This window comes from Hemiscyllium ocellatum, chromosome 4, assembly GCF_020745735.1.
Source record: "Hemiscyllium ocellatum isolate sHemOce1 chromosome 4, sHemOce1.pat.X.cur, whole genome shotgun sequence".
Lineage (NCBI taxonomy): Eukaryota > Metazoa > Chordata > Chondrichthyes > Orectolobiformes > Hemiscylliidae > Hemiscyllium > Hemiscyllium ocellatum.
Window position 1 is genome coordinate 95,195,013 of NC_083404.1, and position 17,993 is coordinate 95,213,005.

A 17,993-nucleotide genomic window follows, 5' to 3' on the forward strand; every position below is an offset into this window, starting at 1 on the left:
ACACTGAAACTTAGCCTTAGATTTTGTGGGTAACAATGGTTACATTACAACTGGCTGAAGGAAAATGATTTTAAATTGCTTTTGGGAAACTCTAGTAGCTTAATCCGTTAAAACTAAATTAGTAAAAATGTGAGGCATGTTTCTCATGGAGTACAAATATAACAAAGATCACTACTCTCATTTGTCATCCTTCCCTCCCTTGCTAGGATATACCATGATCAAAATTTATTCCATCTTCAGGAGCTGGATGGGAGGGGTGGTTGTTATGGAATGGGGAGGGAAGGCACGGTGCCCGTCACTCATTGCTCAGACCTTTGAATATAGGAGTTGGGACATATGTTGAGGTTGTACAGGGCGTCTGTGAGGCCTCTTCTGGAGCACTGTGTGCAGTTCTGGTCGTCCTGATATTGGAAGGATACCATTAAACTGGAGAGGGTTCAGAAAAGATTTACCAGGGTGTTGCCAGGAATGGAGAGTTTGATTTATGAAAATAGGCTGAATTGGTTGGAACTATTTTTAACTGGAGCGTAGGAGGTTGAGGGGTGACCTTACAAAGGTTCATAAAATCATGAGGGTTATAGACAAGGTGAATAATAAAGGTCTTTTCCCTAAGGTCGGGGAGTTCAAAATCAGGGAGCATATTTTTAAGTGGAGAGGATAAAGATTTAGGAGGGGCAACATTTTTACACCGAGTGTGGTATTGTGTGTAGAATGAACTGACAAAGACAATGGTGGATACAGGTACAGTTACAATGTTTAATAAGAAATTAGGGTAAGTATATGAATAGGAAATGTTTGGAGGTATGTGGGCCAAATGAAACAGGTGGGAGCAGTTTAGTTTGGTAATATGGTTGGTGTGGACGAGTTGGACCAAAGGATCTCTTTCCATGCTGTGTGACTCCAGAATCAAAGGATCTGTTTCTGTGGTGTATGACTCTTTGACAAATGTCAGTTAATCACATTCTTTCCCATTAATCAATTTTTAAAAATTCCATGCTAGATCAAGTCCTACCTGTTCCAGAGGTGTGTAATAACATCTCTGAATAGGTTGATAAGAAGAATAGGTTTATAAAAAAATAATTCAGTGCTGCACTTCAACGTTGTAGCATTCCCTCATTGTCACACTGGAGTATCAACATAAGTGAACTTTAGTCCTATTACTGCATTGAAGTCCACAATAACAACAACAACAACAACATATATAGCTTCTTTAATGTGAAGAATTATGGCCTTGTGTTTAAAGGAGTTATTTCTAAAAATGGATGCTGGGTCACAGAGAACAGAATTAAGAGGGTTAACTAAAAGTTGGTTATTGATGAACTTCAGCAAATATCCAAAAAGGGAGAGCTTGTTGGAGAGAGGCAGTAGTTTAAAGAGTGATTTTATCTTGTTGGGTCTAGATGGCTGAGGAGTTGGTCATTTTTTTGTGGGATAATGGAAGCACACAGGTAGAGCCAGAGGAATGTAGCACCCCTAAAGGGTTTTAAGGGCTAAAAATTATTACAAAGAATCAACAAGGCCATGACAGAATTTAGGTAAATGTGTGAAAATTTTAAGTTTGAGGCAGCTGGAGACCAGGAATCGATAGTTCTCTGAACAGTGGGTGAAGGAAGAAAGTGGGCAGCGGAGTTTCAGATAAGCTGTAGTATATGGAATATGGAGGAAAAGAGATTCATCAAGAGATCAGTGACAAAATCTTGCTTGCATAGCAAGTTTTGTATTTGATAATTACATTATTCTTTAAAATAAAGAAAATTGGGTACTTGAGCATATTAGTTTCTGCAGAGTTCTATTAATTGAAGAAAGTATTCCCAAGACAGTTATTTCACAATGTGATGCAATGGGAATCTGTTTCTTTTCCCCATCATCCCCCAACAAATGGTGGTTACATTTGTAAGCTGCGTTAGACAAACACATCCTTCATATGTAACATTTTCAGTTAGAATCATAAAATTCTTAGTGTCGAAGCAGGCCATTCAGCCGATTAAACCCAGACTGACCTTCCGAAGAGCATCCACTCAGATACTATCCGTGTAACCGTGAGTTTCCCATGACTAATCCACCTAACCTGCACAATTTTGGACTGTGGGAGGAAACTAGAGCACTCAGAGGAAACTCTCACAGACACAGGGAAAATGTGCGAACTCCATACAGACAATCGTCCAAGGCTGAAATTGAACCCGGGTCCCTGGCGCTGTGAGGCAGCAGTACTAACCACTGAGCCACCATGCTGCCCTGTACTGCATGTTCGTTTCATTAATTGAACTTTAATACAGTTATTATGATGACTAAAGATGCAGAAAAGCAAATACTTTTTGTGATCCATCAGCTATTACATTAATGTTTCATTGTTATTTTCAGGTTATAAAAAAGAATTTGAACCCCACTTGGAGGCCATATAAAATACCTTTGCAGTCACTTTGCAACAGTGACTTACAGAAACCAATCAAGGTATTTTTCATGTTTGCCTACTAGAAAAAATTTTTTGACATGTTTTTCTGAGCTTGTATTCTCATTGCTAAATATTAATAGAATGTTTACTCCACTTGTTGATTGATAAATTATTAAACAGAGCCACTGACTGAAAACTTGCACCAGCCTCACTGATAGAGGGTTGGTTAGTCTGCATAAGTGACTGTCATCTGGTTTAAAGTGGGATACTCTAACTCCTCTTCATGCCCATTCTTCTGACATCCCTTTTTTCTTGTGGTCACCTTCCTGTTTCTTGTTATAAAACTGACTTACCTAGTCTGGGATGCAGTCTTTTATTTTGTGGAAAACAGACTTGAAGCCTGCGAGCAGAGGATTTTGTCAAGTTTTAAATCTGTTTATCAGCATAGGCATTTGTTGATGCTTTTATTAAGGAAGACATTTTCTTAAATTAGTTTAGCTTTCAGCTTTATTTCATCTGGTTAATTACTTGTGAGGTACACTAGAATATAGGGTGGAATTTAGTGCTAATCACAGAAGTGGGCTAGGAGGTGTATGGTTGGATCAGGGAAGGAAGGGGATTGGCTGTATAATTGTACAGGAAAACGTGGAGACCCTGCTGTCGTCCTTACTCCCCCATTTATATATAGATCTTTCTACTTGGATGTCAATTGAAGTTCTTAAGTGGCCACCTGTTGCTTGTCTGCAACCAATGGCAGGTGGGAACCAGAGCATCTGAGTTACCTACCAGAAATTCTGGTTCAAGATTGGCTGGCAGGTGAGGCTTCCTCCTCAACTGGCCCTGGTAAAGAAACACTGCCTAACTTCATTTCAGGCTCCAGCAAAAATCCTGCAGCCTAGGTCACCTGCAGTACCAAAAATGGCCACCGTGCCAGTGGTGCTACCAGTAGTACTGAGCTCCTGGCCACTGATTGGTAGCTCTTGAGTGGCAATTACTCCTGAACACCAGGAACTTGCTGACACCATCCAGACAAGTGCCTGTCTGATTGGTGTTGAATTACAACTATAGCTCAGAAAGGCTGCAGCAGTACTGCCAATTCACCATCACCACCAGCATCTATTTCAATACGTAGTGTTCACGGCATTGGTTAAAAAGACATGTTGTTTGTTTGAAAATTTCTAAAAAATTGGTTTAAATGACCAACTTGTTAAAGACTAATGGGCAGACATTCTTATTTTCAGTGTTTTGCCAGCTGTGATTCATGGTGCCTGATCAGCCATGGCTCACAGTGACCTTTCACACTTTGTCATCTGCTTTTCACCTCATTAATTATACACCCAGGCTCTTCTGTTTCTCTTGCCACACGATGGCACAAGAAAGGTCCTGAAGTGCTTGCCACTGCCAAGACCTTCCATTGTTTATGCTGCTGGCACCACAGTTAAAGCCCAGCTTCACCTAACATCAAATGCTGAAGGCTACGAACCACCTCACGCACTGCAGTGTTCCACTGTTATTGCTGAAGACATGATCTGGAAAGGAAAACTTGCATCCTGCTTAGTATACGGTGCCCTGAAGGCTCTGTTGGGTCGTGAAAAGGAACATTATCCTTAATTCATGAGGCTATGCAACAGACTGAGCCAGTCTTGATCCTGATAGAGGCCCAAGTCAGTGCTGTGTCATGGGTTGAAGGACCATTCTGCAGGAAGAAAGTCAATGATCTTCTGTGCTTCACAAGGGTAAGTGCCAGCACCTTCTCTCTGCTAATTCTCACTCTCAGTGCCACCACACACTCTCATTCTGCTGCTGCTCATTCTCATCTCTCACCATGGCTCATAGACTACAGCTCTTACTATTGCATGCAGGATGACCATTCATTGGCTCGCTCTCACCTCATCCTCCTACATTGCTAACTCTTTCTGCCTTTTGCACTTCCTACTCATTCACTGAAGACACCTCACCACGTCTCCTGCTCCTGAATGGTCATTAACTGCTTTTCCATCCACTTCATATTTAATTCCACTCTTTATCCTTTGCAGGAAAATCTGGCCCTCAATGGGGAGAGGGCTCCAAGACCAGCAGGTGAATGCCAGCTTTTAGGCTCCTCTTTGCCTGCAAGGAGAAAAGGTTTAGAATTGACCAGAGAAGAGCAGTGTTAATCGTGGGGGTAGGGAGACCTCAATGGCCAATCTATGCAGTAAGCTTCTTCATTCTGTTTTGCACTTGTTTCCCATTAACGTTATGTTGCTAACTCATTCATAAATTGCACCAGCTTTTATCTCTCTTCGACAACTAATTCATTCTTCTCTTATGCATACACTAATGGTACTCAGCAAACTGAAGATTCTCAGCTTCACGTTCATTTCTGAGAAGGAATCCATGAAACTTTAAGAAGTATACCAGAATGGCTTTTACCTGCACTGTCCCATCACCTTCATGGATTCTCTATTTGGATTAGACTCGAGCAGTCTGGTGTGCACATAGCCTCCATGTTCAGTTGAGGAAGAAAAGTTCTTGGTCTCTGGCACTCCAAGGGCTACCAGAGACCAGGCAGAGGATGATCCCACAGTCTTGGCCATTAATGACTTGTCAAAATACAGCAGGCGAGCTTGTCAGAAGCACTTGGTAAAGCAGGATTGTAGACTGTTGGAGTCTACCAATGTTATCAATACTGTGCTGGCTCTGGAGTAGCAATTTGAGAGCAGGGTGAGGGATTTTGACCTCACTCAAGGTGGCCATTCCTGATGGGAGCGATGATGGTAACAGTGAACACTCATAGGCGTAATTACATACAGGGCATGACCTGTCAGAGTACTCTCCTATCCTCCTCCCCAGGGTATGGTTCCAATCCCCTTTTATGATCTGTAGTCCCACCCTTCCACTTACAATTTCTCCCAATCAAGCTAGTAAAATGAACTCCATCCTCAAATTTGCCTGTTCTCTCCAGGACTCCATTGACTGCCCCAATATAGCCTCGAACCATTATTGCCTAATGCCCCAAAACTGATTGTGGCCCATTCTCTGGGCTAATGTCTCCATGGCTCCCCAGACTGGTTCAGGTCACCTGCAGGGCTGACCACAGCCCAATCTCCAGCTGCATGGTCACAGTTTACCTGACTGACTGTGGCCAAATGCTGGATAGGAATCTGACAAGCTCTTTGACCGACTGACTGTAATCTCCCTTCACTGGCCCCCACCAAGAACTGTTCATCTTTGACTTTCTGAATGATCATTTGCTGGAAACGATTGTGTTTGCTGCCTTGTAAGTTGCACATGCTGCAAATGTGATGTTTTTGTGGACTGATGCAGTACACTGACATTCACTGTCTGTATCAACCCCACCATTACCAGTTGCCTACCTCTCCTTTGGTGCTAAATAGCAATAAAAGTTGCAGAGGCTGGCGGTTGCTAAGCAATAAAGAGCCTGGGTGTTAAATATGTAGAGGCTGGCAGCTTGCAATTAAGGGTAAAGTGAGTGAATGCTAAGAAAGTAAGCTAAGAGCAGATCTTCAGGATGGTGAAGCTAATGGCTGGTGATTTTTAATGCCAACTTGCTTGGATGAAGAATCAAGGAAGATGGTGAATGTGCAGGAACATTGTGCTGAAGGCGCAGTTGGGTGATGACTGGGATAAGCAATTTGTCAACCACCTGCTGTAACTTGCACGTTGAGGTTTTGCACCATCTACTTTCTTGGAAAAGTGTGAAAGCAGGCCATTAGGCCCATTGCATCCACTCTGAAGAATATTCCACCTAGACCCACCCCTCTACTCTAACCCTGTAACTATTGGATTTCTCATTGCCAATCCACTCAGCCTTCATATCCCTGGACACCATGGGTAATTTAGCATGGCTAATCTTTGGACTGTGAGAGGAAGCCTATGCAGACACTTGGAGAATGTGCAAACTCCACACAGGCAGTTGACTAAGGGTGGATTTGGACCTGGGTCCCTGGTGCTGTGAGGCAGCAGTGCTAACCACTGAGCCACCATGCTGCCCCAGAGTGAAGAGAATTAAAAGTAGCATGTAAGTAATACAATTTGGCATGTAAGTGAAATGCATGTGCAGTGATATAAAATAGTTATCACTCAGTATTGAGATTATGACGATATCATTTAAGCCTTAAGTGAAAATCTGATCACATTTTTATGACATCAGGGTTCTAATGTTGTGTATTCTTGCTGTATTTTCCTAACTTTCTCATATTCTCCACACCATTCCATGGAGGGGCTAATTCCAACCTATGAGCATGTTTTAAAATGTTTTTGGTGATTTTCTGTTTTGGATGTTTTTGTTTTAATTTCACTGCATGTGTATTAGTTGAGTGCAGGAACAATCCTTTAAAGTTTGCAGAGAAAATGTACCTACAAACCAAGCCCTAACTTATAAGCTATTTCAGGGATATGATTTACTTTAGGAATTAGCAAGATACTTTAAAGGTATTCTCTTCAGTACATTGGTTTGTCCACTCTAAAGTCTCCTCAGTGAAAGTTTTTTTTTATTTCAGGTAACCTGCTATGATTATGACAATGATGGATCACATGATCTAATTGGAACATTTGAAACCAATATGGAGGTGTTGCAAACAGCATCGCAAAGTTCACCAGTAAGTTTTTATGTTTCTGCTACAGAAGGAGTTTCAGCTATTTTATTCTCTTTTTTTTTCTGTTGTGACGCGGTCCAGAACAAATTCACAGGCAACTGAAAGTGCTTTGCTCATGATGGCCTGGTCTAAAATTAGGAATACACAGAGGCACGTAACTGAGGAGCGCAAAATTCTCATAGAATTGTAGAATTCTGCCGGAACATACAGAAATAGGAATGGATAAAGTCACAGAAAAACCTTTTTAAAAACAATTTTGAAACTTAAAATGGGTCATTGCAGGCCAAAAGCCAATGTTGGTGAGTGAATAGATTGGTGGTGATAAACGTTCAATGCAAGAGAAAATATTGGCAGCAGGGTTTTGGATGCATTTGCGTCTGTGGAGAGTAGAAGGAACAAGGCTGGCAAGAGAACAGTTGAGTAATTCAGTTTGTGTGCAACAAAAGCATGATTGAGAGCTTCACCTGAGGTAGAAAGGAGGTCGACAACAGTATGGAGTTAGAAGTAAGCAGTCTTGGTAATGTGATAGATATGAAGTTGAAAGGTTTCAAACACTGTTTCAGTCTTAGACTGACTAGATAGAGACATGGAGTCATTTGTCACTAGTGAATAGTCAGTAGGTGCTGAAGAAAGTGGAGTGGGGAGTTCTCAATATTTGTTTGGAGGAAGCCTTTACTTTTCCAGTACTAACTTCAGACAAGAAGTAGTGCTGCATGGTGGCTCGGTGGTTAATACTGCTTCCTCACAGCACCAGGGACCCAGTTCGATTCCAGCCTCTCTGTGGAGTTTGCACGTTTTCCATGTGCCTGTTTGGGTTTGCTCTGGGTGCTCCAGTTTCCTCCCACAGTCCAAAGTTGTGCAGGTTAGGTGAATTGGCCATGCTAAATTGCCCATAGTGTTCAGGGATGTATAGGTTAAGTCAGAGTAAACATAGGTTAGAGGGAATGGGTCTGGGTGGGATACTCTTCGGAAGGTCGGTGTGGACTTGTTGGGCTGAATGGCCTGTTTCCACACTGTAGGAGTTCTATAAATGACAAATCATAGGGTGTAAAGAGAATGTTAGAGTTGCTGGTAATTACAGCATTTGGTGTCCTCATGGAAACAGATGTTTTCAGATAGCTTTTGGAACATAGAACATTATAGTGCAATACAGGCCCTTCGGCTCTCGATGTTGAACCGACCTGTGGCACCAATCTGAAGCTGATTACCCGATACAATTCCATTTTCATCCATATGTTTATCCAATGACCATTTAAATGCCTTTAAAGTTTGTGTGTCTACTACTGTTGCAGGCAGTGCATTCCATGCTCCTGCTACTATGATTAAAGAAACTACCTCTGACACCTGTCCTATATCTATCACTTCTCAATTTAAAACTATGTCCCCTCCTGCTAGTTGTCACCATCCGAGGAAAAATGCTCTCACTGTTCACCCGATCTAACCCTCTGGTTATCTTCAATGTCTCAATTAAGCCTTCATTTCTCTCATGAAAACAGCCTGAAGACCTTCTCTCCATACCAGGCAACATCCTGATAGATCTCCTCTGAACCATTTCCAAAGTTTCCACATCCATCCTAGTGATCAGAACTGTTTGCAATATTCCAAATGTGGCCACAGCAGAGTTTTGGACAGCCGCAACATGACCTCATTGCTCCGAAACCTAATCCCTCAACTAATAAGAGCTAACACACCGTTAGTTAACACTCCTTCTGAAGTGAATCACCTCATACTTTTCAAAATTAAACTCCATTTACCACCTCTCAGCCCAGGTCTGCAGCTTATCTATGTCGCTCTGTACCCTGCAACTTCTTTCAGCACTATCTCAACTCCACCAACTTTAGTGTCATCTGCAAATTTGCTAAACTATCCTTCTGTGCCCTCATCCAGGTCATTTATAAAAATGACAAACTGCACTGGACCCAAAACAGATCCTTGCGGTACACCACAAATAACTGAACTCTAGGAGGAACATTTCCCATTAACCACCACCCTCTCTTTCTGTCAGCTAGCTAATTTCTGATCCAAACCGCTAAATCACCCTCAATCCCATACCTCCGTATTTTGTGCAATAACCTACAGTGGGAAACCGTATCATTTGCCTTACTGAAATCCATTTGTACCACATCAACTGCTTTACCCTCATCCACCTGTTTGGTCACCTTCTTAAAGAACTCAATAAGGTTTGTCAGGCATATGCTACCTTTCACAAAACCATGTTGACTATACCTAATCAACTTATTCCTTTCTAGGTGATTATAAATGGTATCTCTTATAACCTTTTCCAACACTTTACCCACAACTGAAGTAAGGCTCACTGCTCTATAATTACCAAGGGGGCAATGTTTGCTATTCTCCAGTCTTCTGGCGTTATTCCTCCAGCCAATGATAACATAAAGATCAAAGCCAAAAGCTTGGCAATCTCCTCCCTGGTTTTCCAGAGAATTCTTGGATAAATCCCATCCGGCCCAGAGACTTATCTGTCTTCACACATTCCAGAATTGCTAACACCTCCTCCATGTTAACTTCAATCCCATATAGTCTGGTAGCCTGTATCTCAGTATTCTCCTTGATAACATTGTCTTATTTCCAGTGTGAATGCTGATGGGAAAGGGACAGCAAGCATCTGGGATTTAGGAGGAGCAAATGCAGATCTTTCGGGGTTTCAAAGTTCAAGGCGTGGCAGCATGAATTCTGTAATCCGAATTGCTATCAGAGATGACCTTCCAGCTACAGCAGGATGACTAAGAATGGAGCCAAGCAAGGGCAGCACTACCGAGCTGCACGGTGGAGGAGTAGCTTTTCAGATGGGACGCTATGGCTGCAGACCAGTCAAGAAGAATAAAGCAATAACAGTGATTGCAGTTGCATACTATATAGGATACAGGAGCAGAATTAGGTCATTCAGCTCAATGAGTCTACACCATCGTTTAGTCATGGCTGATATGTTTCTCAGTCCCTTTAACCTGCCTTTTCTCTGTAACCTTCAATTCCCCCTTTTAATTGAGAACCTATCTATCCCGGTCTTAAAAATCCTCAATGACTTGGCCTCCAAAGCCCTCTGCAGCAATGAGTTTCACAGAATCACCACCCTCTGCTGCTGAAACATCTCCTCCTCTCAGCTCGAAAGAGTCATCATTTCACTTGGAGGCTGTGCCCTTGGCCTCTTGTCTCTTCTACTTGTGGACACCTTCTCCACATCCACTCTATCCAGGCCTCTGCGTTCTGTAAGTTTTTCAGTCAGATTCCACCCCACCCTTCCCATCCTTCTAAACTCCATTAAGTATAGACCCAGAGTCCTCAAATGCTCCTCACCTGACAAGCCCTTCATCCTGGGGATTGTTTTTGAAAGGGGAGAAAGTGAGTTGGAGATCAGAGCTGAAGAGTGTGGTGCTGGAAAAGCACATCTGGTCAGACAGCATCCAAAGAGCAGGAGAATCAACGTTTCGAGCATATGCTCCTTGTTCAGGAATTCCTGATGAAGTGTTTATGCTTGAAACATCAATTCTCCTGTTCCTTGGATGCTGCCACGATCATTTTTGAAAATTACCCCTGGACCCACTCTAATGCCGGCACATCCATCCTTAGATACAGGGCCCAAAATTGCTCACAATATTCCAAATGTGATCTGACCAGAACCTTATACAACCTCAGCAATACATCTCTGCTCTTGTATTCTAGAAATGTGTCTTGAACCGATTGCTAAAATTGCATTTGTCTTCCGAGCTGAACTTACATATCAACCTTAAGAGAATCCTAAACCAGGACTCCAAATCTCTTTGTGCTTCAGATTTCCAAAGCCGTTCCCTATTTAGAAAATAATCCATGCCTCTATTCTTCTTACCACAGACCATAACCTCTCACTTTCTCACATTGCATCAGTCACTTCTTTGCCCACTCGCCAAGCCTGTCCAAGACCTTGTTGCAGCCTCCCTGCTTCCTTAACACAACCTGCCCCTTTGCATCATTGTGTCATGTGCAAACTTAGTAACAATGCCCTCAGTTGCTTTATCCAGATTGTTTATGTATTACATGAATAATTGTGGTCCCAATACTGACCCCGCAGAACTCCAGTAGTCGTCATCTGCCATCCTGAAAAAAAATCTTTATTCCTACTCTGTCTTTGGTCAGTCAGCCAATCTACTATCCATACCAATACCTTGCCCCTGACACCATGGGCTGTATTCGTATTTCATAGCTTCCTGTGTGGCACCTTGTCAAAGGCCTACTGGAAATCTATATAGATCTCATTCACTGGCTCTCCTTTGTCCAACTTGCTTGTTTCCTCCTCAAAGAATTCTAACAGTTTTGTCAGGTATCAACTCCCTGGTTGAAGCTGTGCTGACTGAGCCATGTACTTCCAAGTACTCCTTAATCACATCCTTAATAGTGAACTCTAAAACGTTTCCAATGACTGAGGTCAGGTTAAACAGTCTGTAGTTTCCAGTCTTCTGCTTCTCTCCCTTCATAAACAGGAGTGTTACATTAGCCATTTTTCAGTTCCCTGGGATGCTTGCTGTTTTCAATGATGTTTGAAAGATCGCCACCAATGCTACGTCTGCTATGTCCTTTATAACACTGAGGTAGTCCTTCTATTCTAGGTAATTTATCCACCCTTGGATTTTTCAGGTTCCTCAGTGTAGTGATGGCAACTACACTCACCTCTGCTCTCTGACTTTCTTAAATTTCTGGTATGCTGTTGGTATCTTCCACTGAAAACTAATGCAAAGTACCACAGGTATTCAGTTCATCTGTCATTTCTTTGTTCTCCATTAATACTTCTGCAGCCTCATTTTTCAGTGGTCCAATATCCATGGTTGCCTCTCTTTTGCCTTTTTAAGATATCTTAAAAAAAAATCTCTGGCAATCTTTTTTTATATTACTCGTTATCTTACTCTCCGATTTCATCATCTCCTCCAGTGTTGCTTTTTTAGTTATCTTGGGACGGCGCGGTGGCTCAGTGGTTAGCACTGCTGCCTCACAACGCCAGGGACCGGGGTTCAATTCCCGCCTCTGGCAACTGTCTGTGTGGAGTTTGCACATACTCCCAGTGTCTACGTGGATTTCCTCTGGGTGCTCCAGTTTCCTCCCACAATCCAGAGAAGGTTAGGTGAATTGGCCATGCTAAATTGCCCGTAGTGTTAGGTGCATTAGTCAGGGGTAAATGTAGGGGAGTAGGTCTGGGTAGGTTGCCCTTCGGAGGGTTGGTGTGGACCTGTTGGGCCGAAGGGCTTGTTTCCACACTGTAGGTAATCAAATCTAATCTTCTGGTTTTTAAAGGCACCCCAAATCTTCTGGCTTTCCACTAATCTTCACCACATTGTATGCTCTTTCTTTTGCTTTTTTGATGTCCCTGACTTCCCTTGTCAGCCATGGTTGTCTAACCTTAGTATGCTTCTCTTTTTCTTGGGATGAATTTCTGCTGTGCGTCTCGAAATAACCCCACAAACTCTTGCCGTTTACTGCCCCACCATCTTCCCTGCTAGGCTTCCCTTCCAACCAGTACAGGTAAGCCCCTCCTTCACATCTTTATCGTCACCTTTTACTCGATTTGTGATACCATTAGAAATGATTCAGTCGTCTTCCTCTCAAACTGCAGTATGAAGTTTACCATGTTATGATCATTGTCACCTAGAGGTTCCTTCACCATAAGCCCCCTAATCAAGTTTGCCTCATTATATATCACCACATCTAGAATTGCCTGTTCCCTAATGAGCTGTACCACAAACTGCTCGAAAAGAAATCTTGTAGATGTTCCATGAATTCCTTTTCTTGAGATTGTCTTTAATCTTGTTGACCTTGTACCAATTTGCTCATGTCTTATGAAGTAATTGAGAGATTATTACCATTTTGGTTCTCCTTTTTAATTTAGCCCCTAGCTGCTTGTATTCCCTCAGCCAAACCTCTTTCATGTTTCTACTTAAATTGTTGGTACTCACATGGACCGTGACAACTGGATCTTTCCCTTCCCATTCCAAGCTCCTCTACAGCCGAAATGAGTTCTGAAGAAGGGTCACCGGATCCAAAACGTTAACTCTGATTCCTCTTCACTGATGCTGCCAGACTTGCTGAGCTTTTCCAACAACTTCAGGTTTTTGTGTTTGAGATATCCTGAACCTGGGCACCAGGCAGGCAACATAGCCTTCAGAGCTCACAATCCTGGCCGCAGAGAACAGCATCTGTTCCTTGACTATACCATTCCCATAATTACTGCATTTACAGTAGTACAGTCAGCTAACCTTAACCCCAAGACAGTCAACAGCATATCCAGGCTGGGGAGCCAGGGGCCATAGTCCAAAGCTGGCGATCATAAGGAGAAGGCTAGGGCCATAGGAATGATAGTTGAGGCAGAGTTGAGTAGAGATGGCAGGGGAGTATGTAACATTAAAATTGGGGTGTCTACTTTGGAAACATAAATGTGGCCTTTTGTTTTTTGTTAAATAATTTGAAAAGCAAGTGTTTCTTGTTATTCCATTTTGGTAAAGATATCTTACTGAATGGTCTGAAAAATAAATTATTGGTTCCGAGAAGATCACTTAATCTGGAGTTAACATTGGCCAGAAATTTAACTGGATCAGCCACACAAATATTGTGGCAACAAAATCCGATCAGAGGCGAGCAGTTCTATAGAAGTAACTCATCATTACACTCTCCGGAGCCTGTCCAATACAAATGAGGAGTGTGATGGAATACTGTCCCATTTGCCTGAGTGGATGCAATTTCAACAATATGCATTAAGCTTGATATGACCAAGGACGACGCAGCCTGCCTGATTGGCAGCCAATCTGCCACCTTCCATATTGACTCCCTCCATAGGTGACAGTGGTAACAGTGTGTACCATATATAAAGTACACTGCAGTGACTCATCAAGGCTGTTTTGACAGTATCTTAAAAACTGCATTCCACCACTGAAAACGACAAGGGCAGCAGATGTATGGGAACACCACCTCCGGCATATTTCTCTCAACTCCCCCTCACCCATGTCATACACCATTGTGGCTCAAAACAATATTGCTATTCCTTCAGGGTATTGGATCAAGAAACTCCCTTCTTACCGCTTTCTTCCTTTGCCACTTCGCTGTCGCCATCTTGGTATTGTTTGGGGATGGGCTCATCAGCTTCTGCATACCTTTTTTATTCTTTTATTTACTTTTGCTCATTTTTCCTTTTACTTTGTTCCTTTTTGGTGGTAGTCCCTTTCCGGGAGTATTTCTTTCCTGGAGTGTTGGCAGTGGAAGCTTGTAGCAGCAGCAAAGTAAACTACAATGAGGCACTGGCTGCTTTGGTGTGGTGGTGCTAGCATGGGTTTGGGCCCAGTTCAGAACTCTGCAGTTTCAGTGACAGGATTGCCGAGATTGGCCCAGAGCAGACTCATGGTGGCAAAGACGTCGGTGGATGCAAGATAGTGCCGAAAGAATGGCGACACCGTTCTAGTGGCGGGGTGCAGCTCCAGGACATGGCTGGCTCCGGGTACATGACTGTGAACGTGGTGGCGTTCTGGCTGAGCTGGCATGCAGGGACTCTGGGCACCTGAGTGTTCGCAGACTGAGGGATGGACTTTGTGGTTTTATATTTCTGGTGGTAAGCAGTCATGGCGTGGGCAGGGAGTGATTTGAATGTTTTCTTTTAGCAGTATCTTTTATTTCTGCTTTTTTAAAAATCCTGTCTGTTTTTGAAATCTAAAATGGCACCCTAGAATGATGGCCTGTATAAACTCTTCACTATACTCCTGTAATCCTGTACTCAAGTACATGTGACAATAAGATTTAATAAATCTTAAATAATTGTAGATGTGTCTACAGAGGTTCAAAAAGGACAGTCGTCTCTTACTTCCTGAGTGCAATATTTCCCTTACTTCATTCCAGCAATTGATTTATCCATTGTCTTGGTGACAGGTCATTTATCCTCCTCTTGTGCTACATAATAGACTTTCAAACCCTTTTTTTCACATCCGATATCAAAATAATGTGCGTTTGATGATGAATTGTGGATGGATTGTGTTGTCAACAACTTTAATTGCTTGTTAATAAATGACTCTGAAATGTTGGGACACGCACCTTCTATATTATTGAAACTGACACAGAGGCACTGGATTGTTGGTCTGAAGTAGTCATGCTGAATTTTTCATCAATGCAGGAAAGGTAATGTACTTGATCTTTGAAAGTAAAGCCCACCTTTACAGCTGTGATATAAATATAATATTTAGAATAAAGTGTTGTGTCCAGTTTACATTTTATGATATGTCAACAAGACTAAATGGTCAGCTGAGGAAATTTTGCTTTAAATTCCCATTGATAAATTGATTGAGTAATTGGTGTAACTCTTGATATTACTGTTATAATGGAAATTCCAGGACTTCTTAAAACAATATGCAATAAAGTCATCCATGTCCTTTTTTATGTAATGTTTTCGGAGCTAATTTTGAAAATTGTATTCTAGTAAAAAACAGATTTTAAAAATGTCTAAATTGGCTAGAAACCTTTCTATATTTGCATAGTCTTATCACTTAAATCATTCCAAGGTACATGAGTTTACAATACTGTTTAACCTGGTGCAGTATAGCTTATACGTTCAAAGGAATGTGCTATTCTCTAATGTTGAATGCAAAGCATAGATTTTTAGAATCCAATCCTGTCTTTGATCAGTGTGTAAACATGTGCAATTCACTTAATCCAAAGTCAGAAGTCACATGACACCAGGTTATAGTCCAGCAGGTTTATTTGGAATCACAATTTTTCAGAGCATAGTCCCTTCATTGGGTGAAGTCACAACACCTGATGAAGGGGCTGTGTTTTGAAAGCCTGTGATTTCAAAAAAACCTATTGGACTATAACCTGGGATCATGTGACTTCTGATTTTGTCCACCTCAGTCTAACACTGGTACCTCCACCTTATCACATAATCCAAATCTGTATTTCCAATAGTGAATCAATTTTGCTTTTTGATACACACCTTTTTCACTTGCTGCAAGAGGTACAATTACTGTCAAAATGGGCAGGTATTCGATGTGAAAGCAACCTTTTAATATTACTTATCTCAAGCAGACCTCTGGCTTGATTAGCCCTCCTACTTTTGGGAATAAGTCTTGGCTGAGTTTTGTTTTGACAAAGTGTCATTTACATTAAATTTATTGAGTTTCTTTTTGCGATATGCAAGAAATCTCACTGGACAATCATCCCAAACTGACCTCATTAATGACCTTCTCTGTCCCTTTTGCACTACGCTTGTCTGATTGTCAGCCCAGTTCTCTCGTTCACCACAGCAGGATGTACTTGCTCTTGCTGGGATACCCCTGGCATGTACTGATGTTACTGCCCGCAGTGACCTATTTAAAACGCTGTGCAACAATGCATTTGGAATGCTGCTGTCTCAGACAGACATGAAGGTTGGCATCCAGCAGGAGTGGGAACAACATAGGCCCCAGTGAAGACGCAGGAGGTGGCTGGACCTTCCAGCTCAGACTGCATATCACCCTCAGTCCTCGGAATTGAAGCTGCAAAGTGTGTACGTAAATCCGGTAAGGACACATTGAGTATGTCTGGACCTTCTAGACAAAGGTCATCCAACCAAACCTCAAATGCCAATGGCCTTCACTCTAGGGCAGACTACCTCCACCTCAGCTGCAAAACTTAAATCTCTATTGAGACATTGTGCTAGAACAAAGAAGTAGAAGACCCATCTGAGGGCACATAGATGGCATGGGTGACATTTTATTGTGGATAAGTTATCCCTCTTGCAAATCAATGTTTTGTTCTCACCATCTATGTGTGTGATTCACTGTGAAACATCAATAGCCACCAAGTCATCCATCCTTATCTCTACATAGTGTTGCATGAACCAAAGTGAGAAGGCATTAGCTCCTCCACCATGTGTAGACAGTGAGTAAATTGTAGGAGAACTCACCTTTAGCAACTGTGGATCCTTCCAGCTGCATAGGCAATGCTTTTGCTTCAGAAGCATTTGTGGGATTCAGTGATTTTTTTTTCCATCACGAAATAGTCACAATTGCTTGGGAGAACGAGTTGGACTGCACAGAGTAGGCGAATGTCTAAAGTTCATAAGAATGTAGTTCTGAAGTGTGTTCCAGCTTCTGTGTGACTGAGAGTGAAATGTGCTGCCCTCTAAAGTGCTTCCCATTACTTGAACTGGAGCCCACTCTCTCAGGATTAAGCGCTTCACGTGTCCCCTCTGGGTATGGTTGCAGCTGTTTTCATTTGCATTGCTCAGTTGTTATTTACAACATGATGGAAGGAAAAGGGTAGCCACTCCTTAGGCAGTGAGTGGCAGGCTTCGACCTTCCACATACGTGAAACCCCCAACATTACCTTCTGATAACTCTCCCCGTCAACCCCATGTTCTTTATACCTCTCTGAATTTTCATTCAATCCATCAACTTCAGTCTGCATCTGCCCTCTTTCGTCCCACTGTTGATGACCCCTCTGTATGACTCCTTTCCCAACCATGTTCTATCATCTCTCCTCCCTTATTTTTTGAGTTGACCCTCTTCAATATTTTTATGCTCCCACTTTCCAATATTTTGCCCCCATGAGGACATTCCCTGTTAACACATCTTGATTTTTTTTTGTTGGCAGAACCTCTGGACTGACCATGACCCACCCTTTTGAGTGACTTAGCCAGCACACTGAGTGACCAGACCCTTGATTGATATCCATTCAGTTCCTCTATGCCTCCCTGGATGGATTGCTCTAGACTCTCACGGTTGACCATATTCAAATCCCTGATAATGACTGACTGTGATCGATGAAGGGCTTATGCCCAAAACGTCAAATTTCCTGTTCCTTGGATGCTGCCTGACCTGACTGTGATCGACCCAACCAGGTGCTTGACTGTGTCCGAATCCTTTGAATGGTGTCAGAGGCTGAGGTTAACTTACTGTACTGGCACCCCTGACTGTTTGCCTCCTGGACTTCATTGAGGCTACTCCCCTTAGACTTTGAGACATGGTCATTTGCTTGCAGCATATGCAGTGTAAGCTACTAGCACA

At 42.4% G+C, this 17,993-nt stretch overlaps 1 protein-coding gene across 3 annotated transcripts in view; it reads left to right on the forward strand.

Annotated features, from left to right (window-relative positions):
* The window catches only part of LOC132815013 (copine-3-like), a 76,476-nt gene that overhangs the window by 39,307 nt on the left and 19,176 nt on the right, over positions 1–17,993 (forward strand). For 2 of the 3 annotated variants that reach the window (XM_060823641.1, XM_060823642.1), the window contains exons 7-8: positions 2,362–2,451; positions 6,895–6,993. In XM_060823641.1, the coding sequence (XP_060679624.1) occupies positions 2,362–2,451; positions 6,895–6,993 (189 nt within the window). Of the gene's footprint in view, positions 1–2,361; positions 2,452–4,461; positions 4,587–6,894; positions 6,994–17,993 lie in introns of those variants that run through there. The other variant, XM_060823643.1, reaches the window with a different exon arrangement.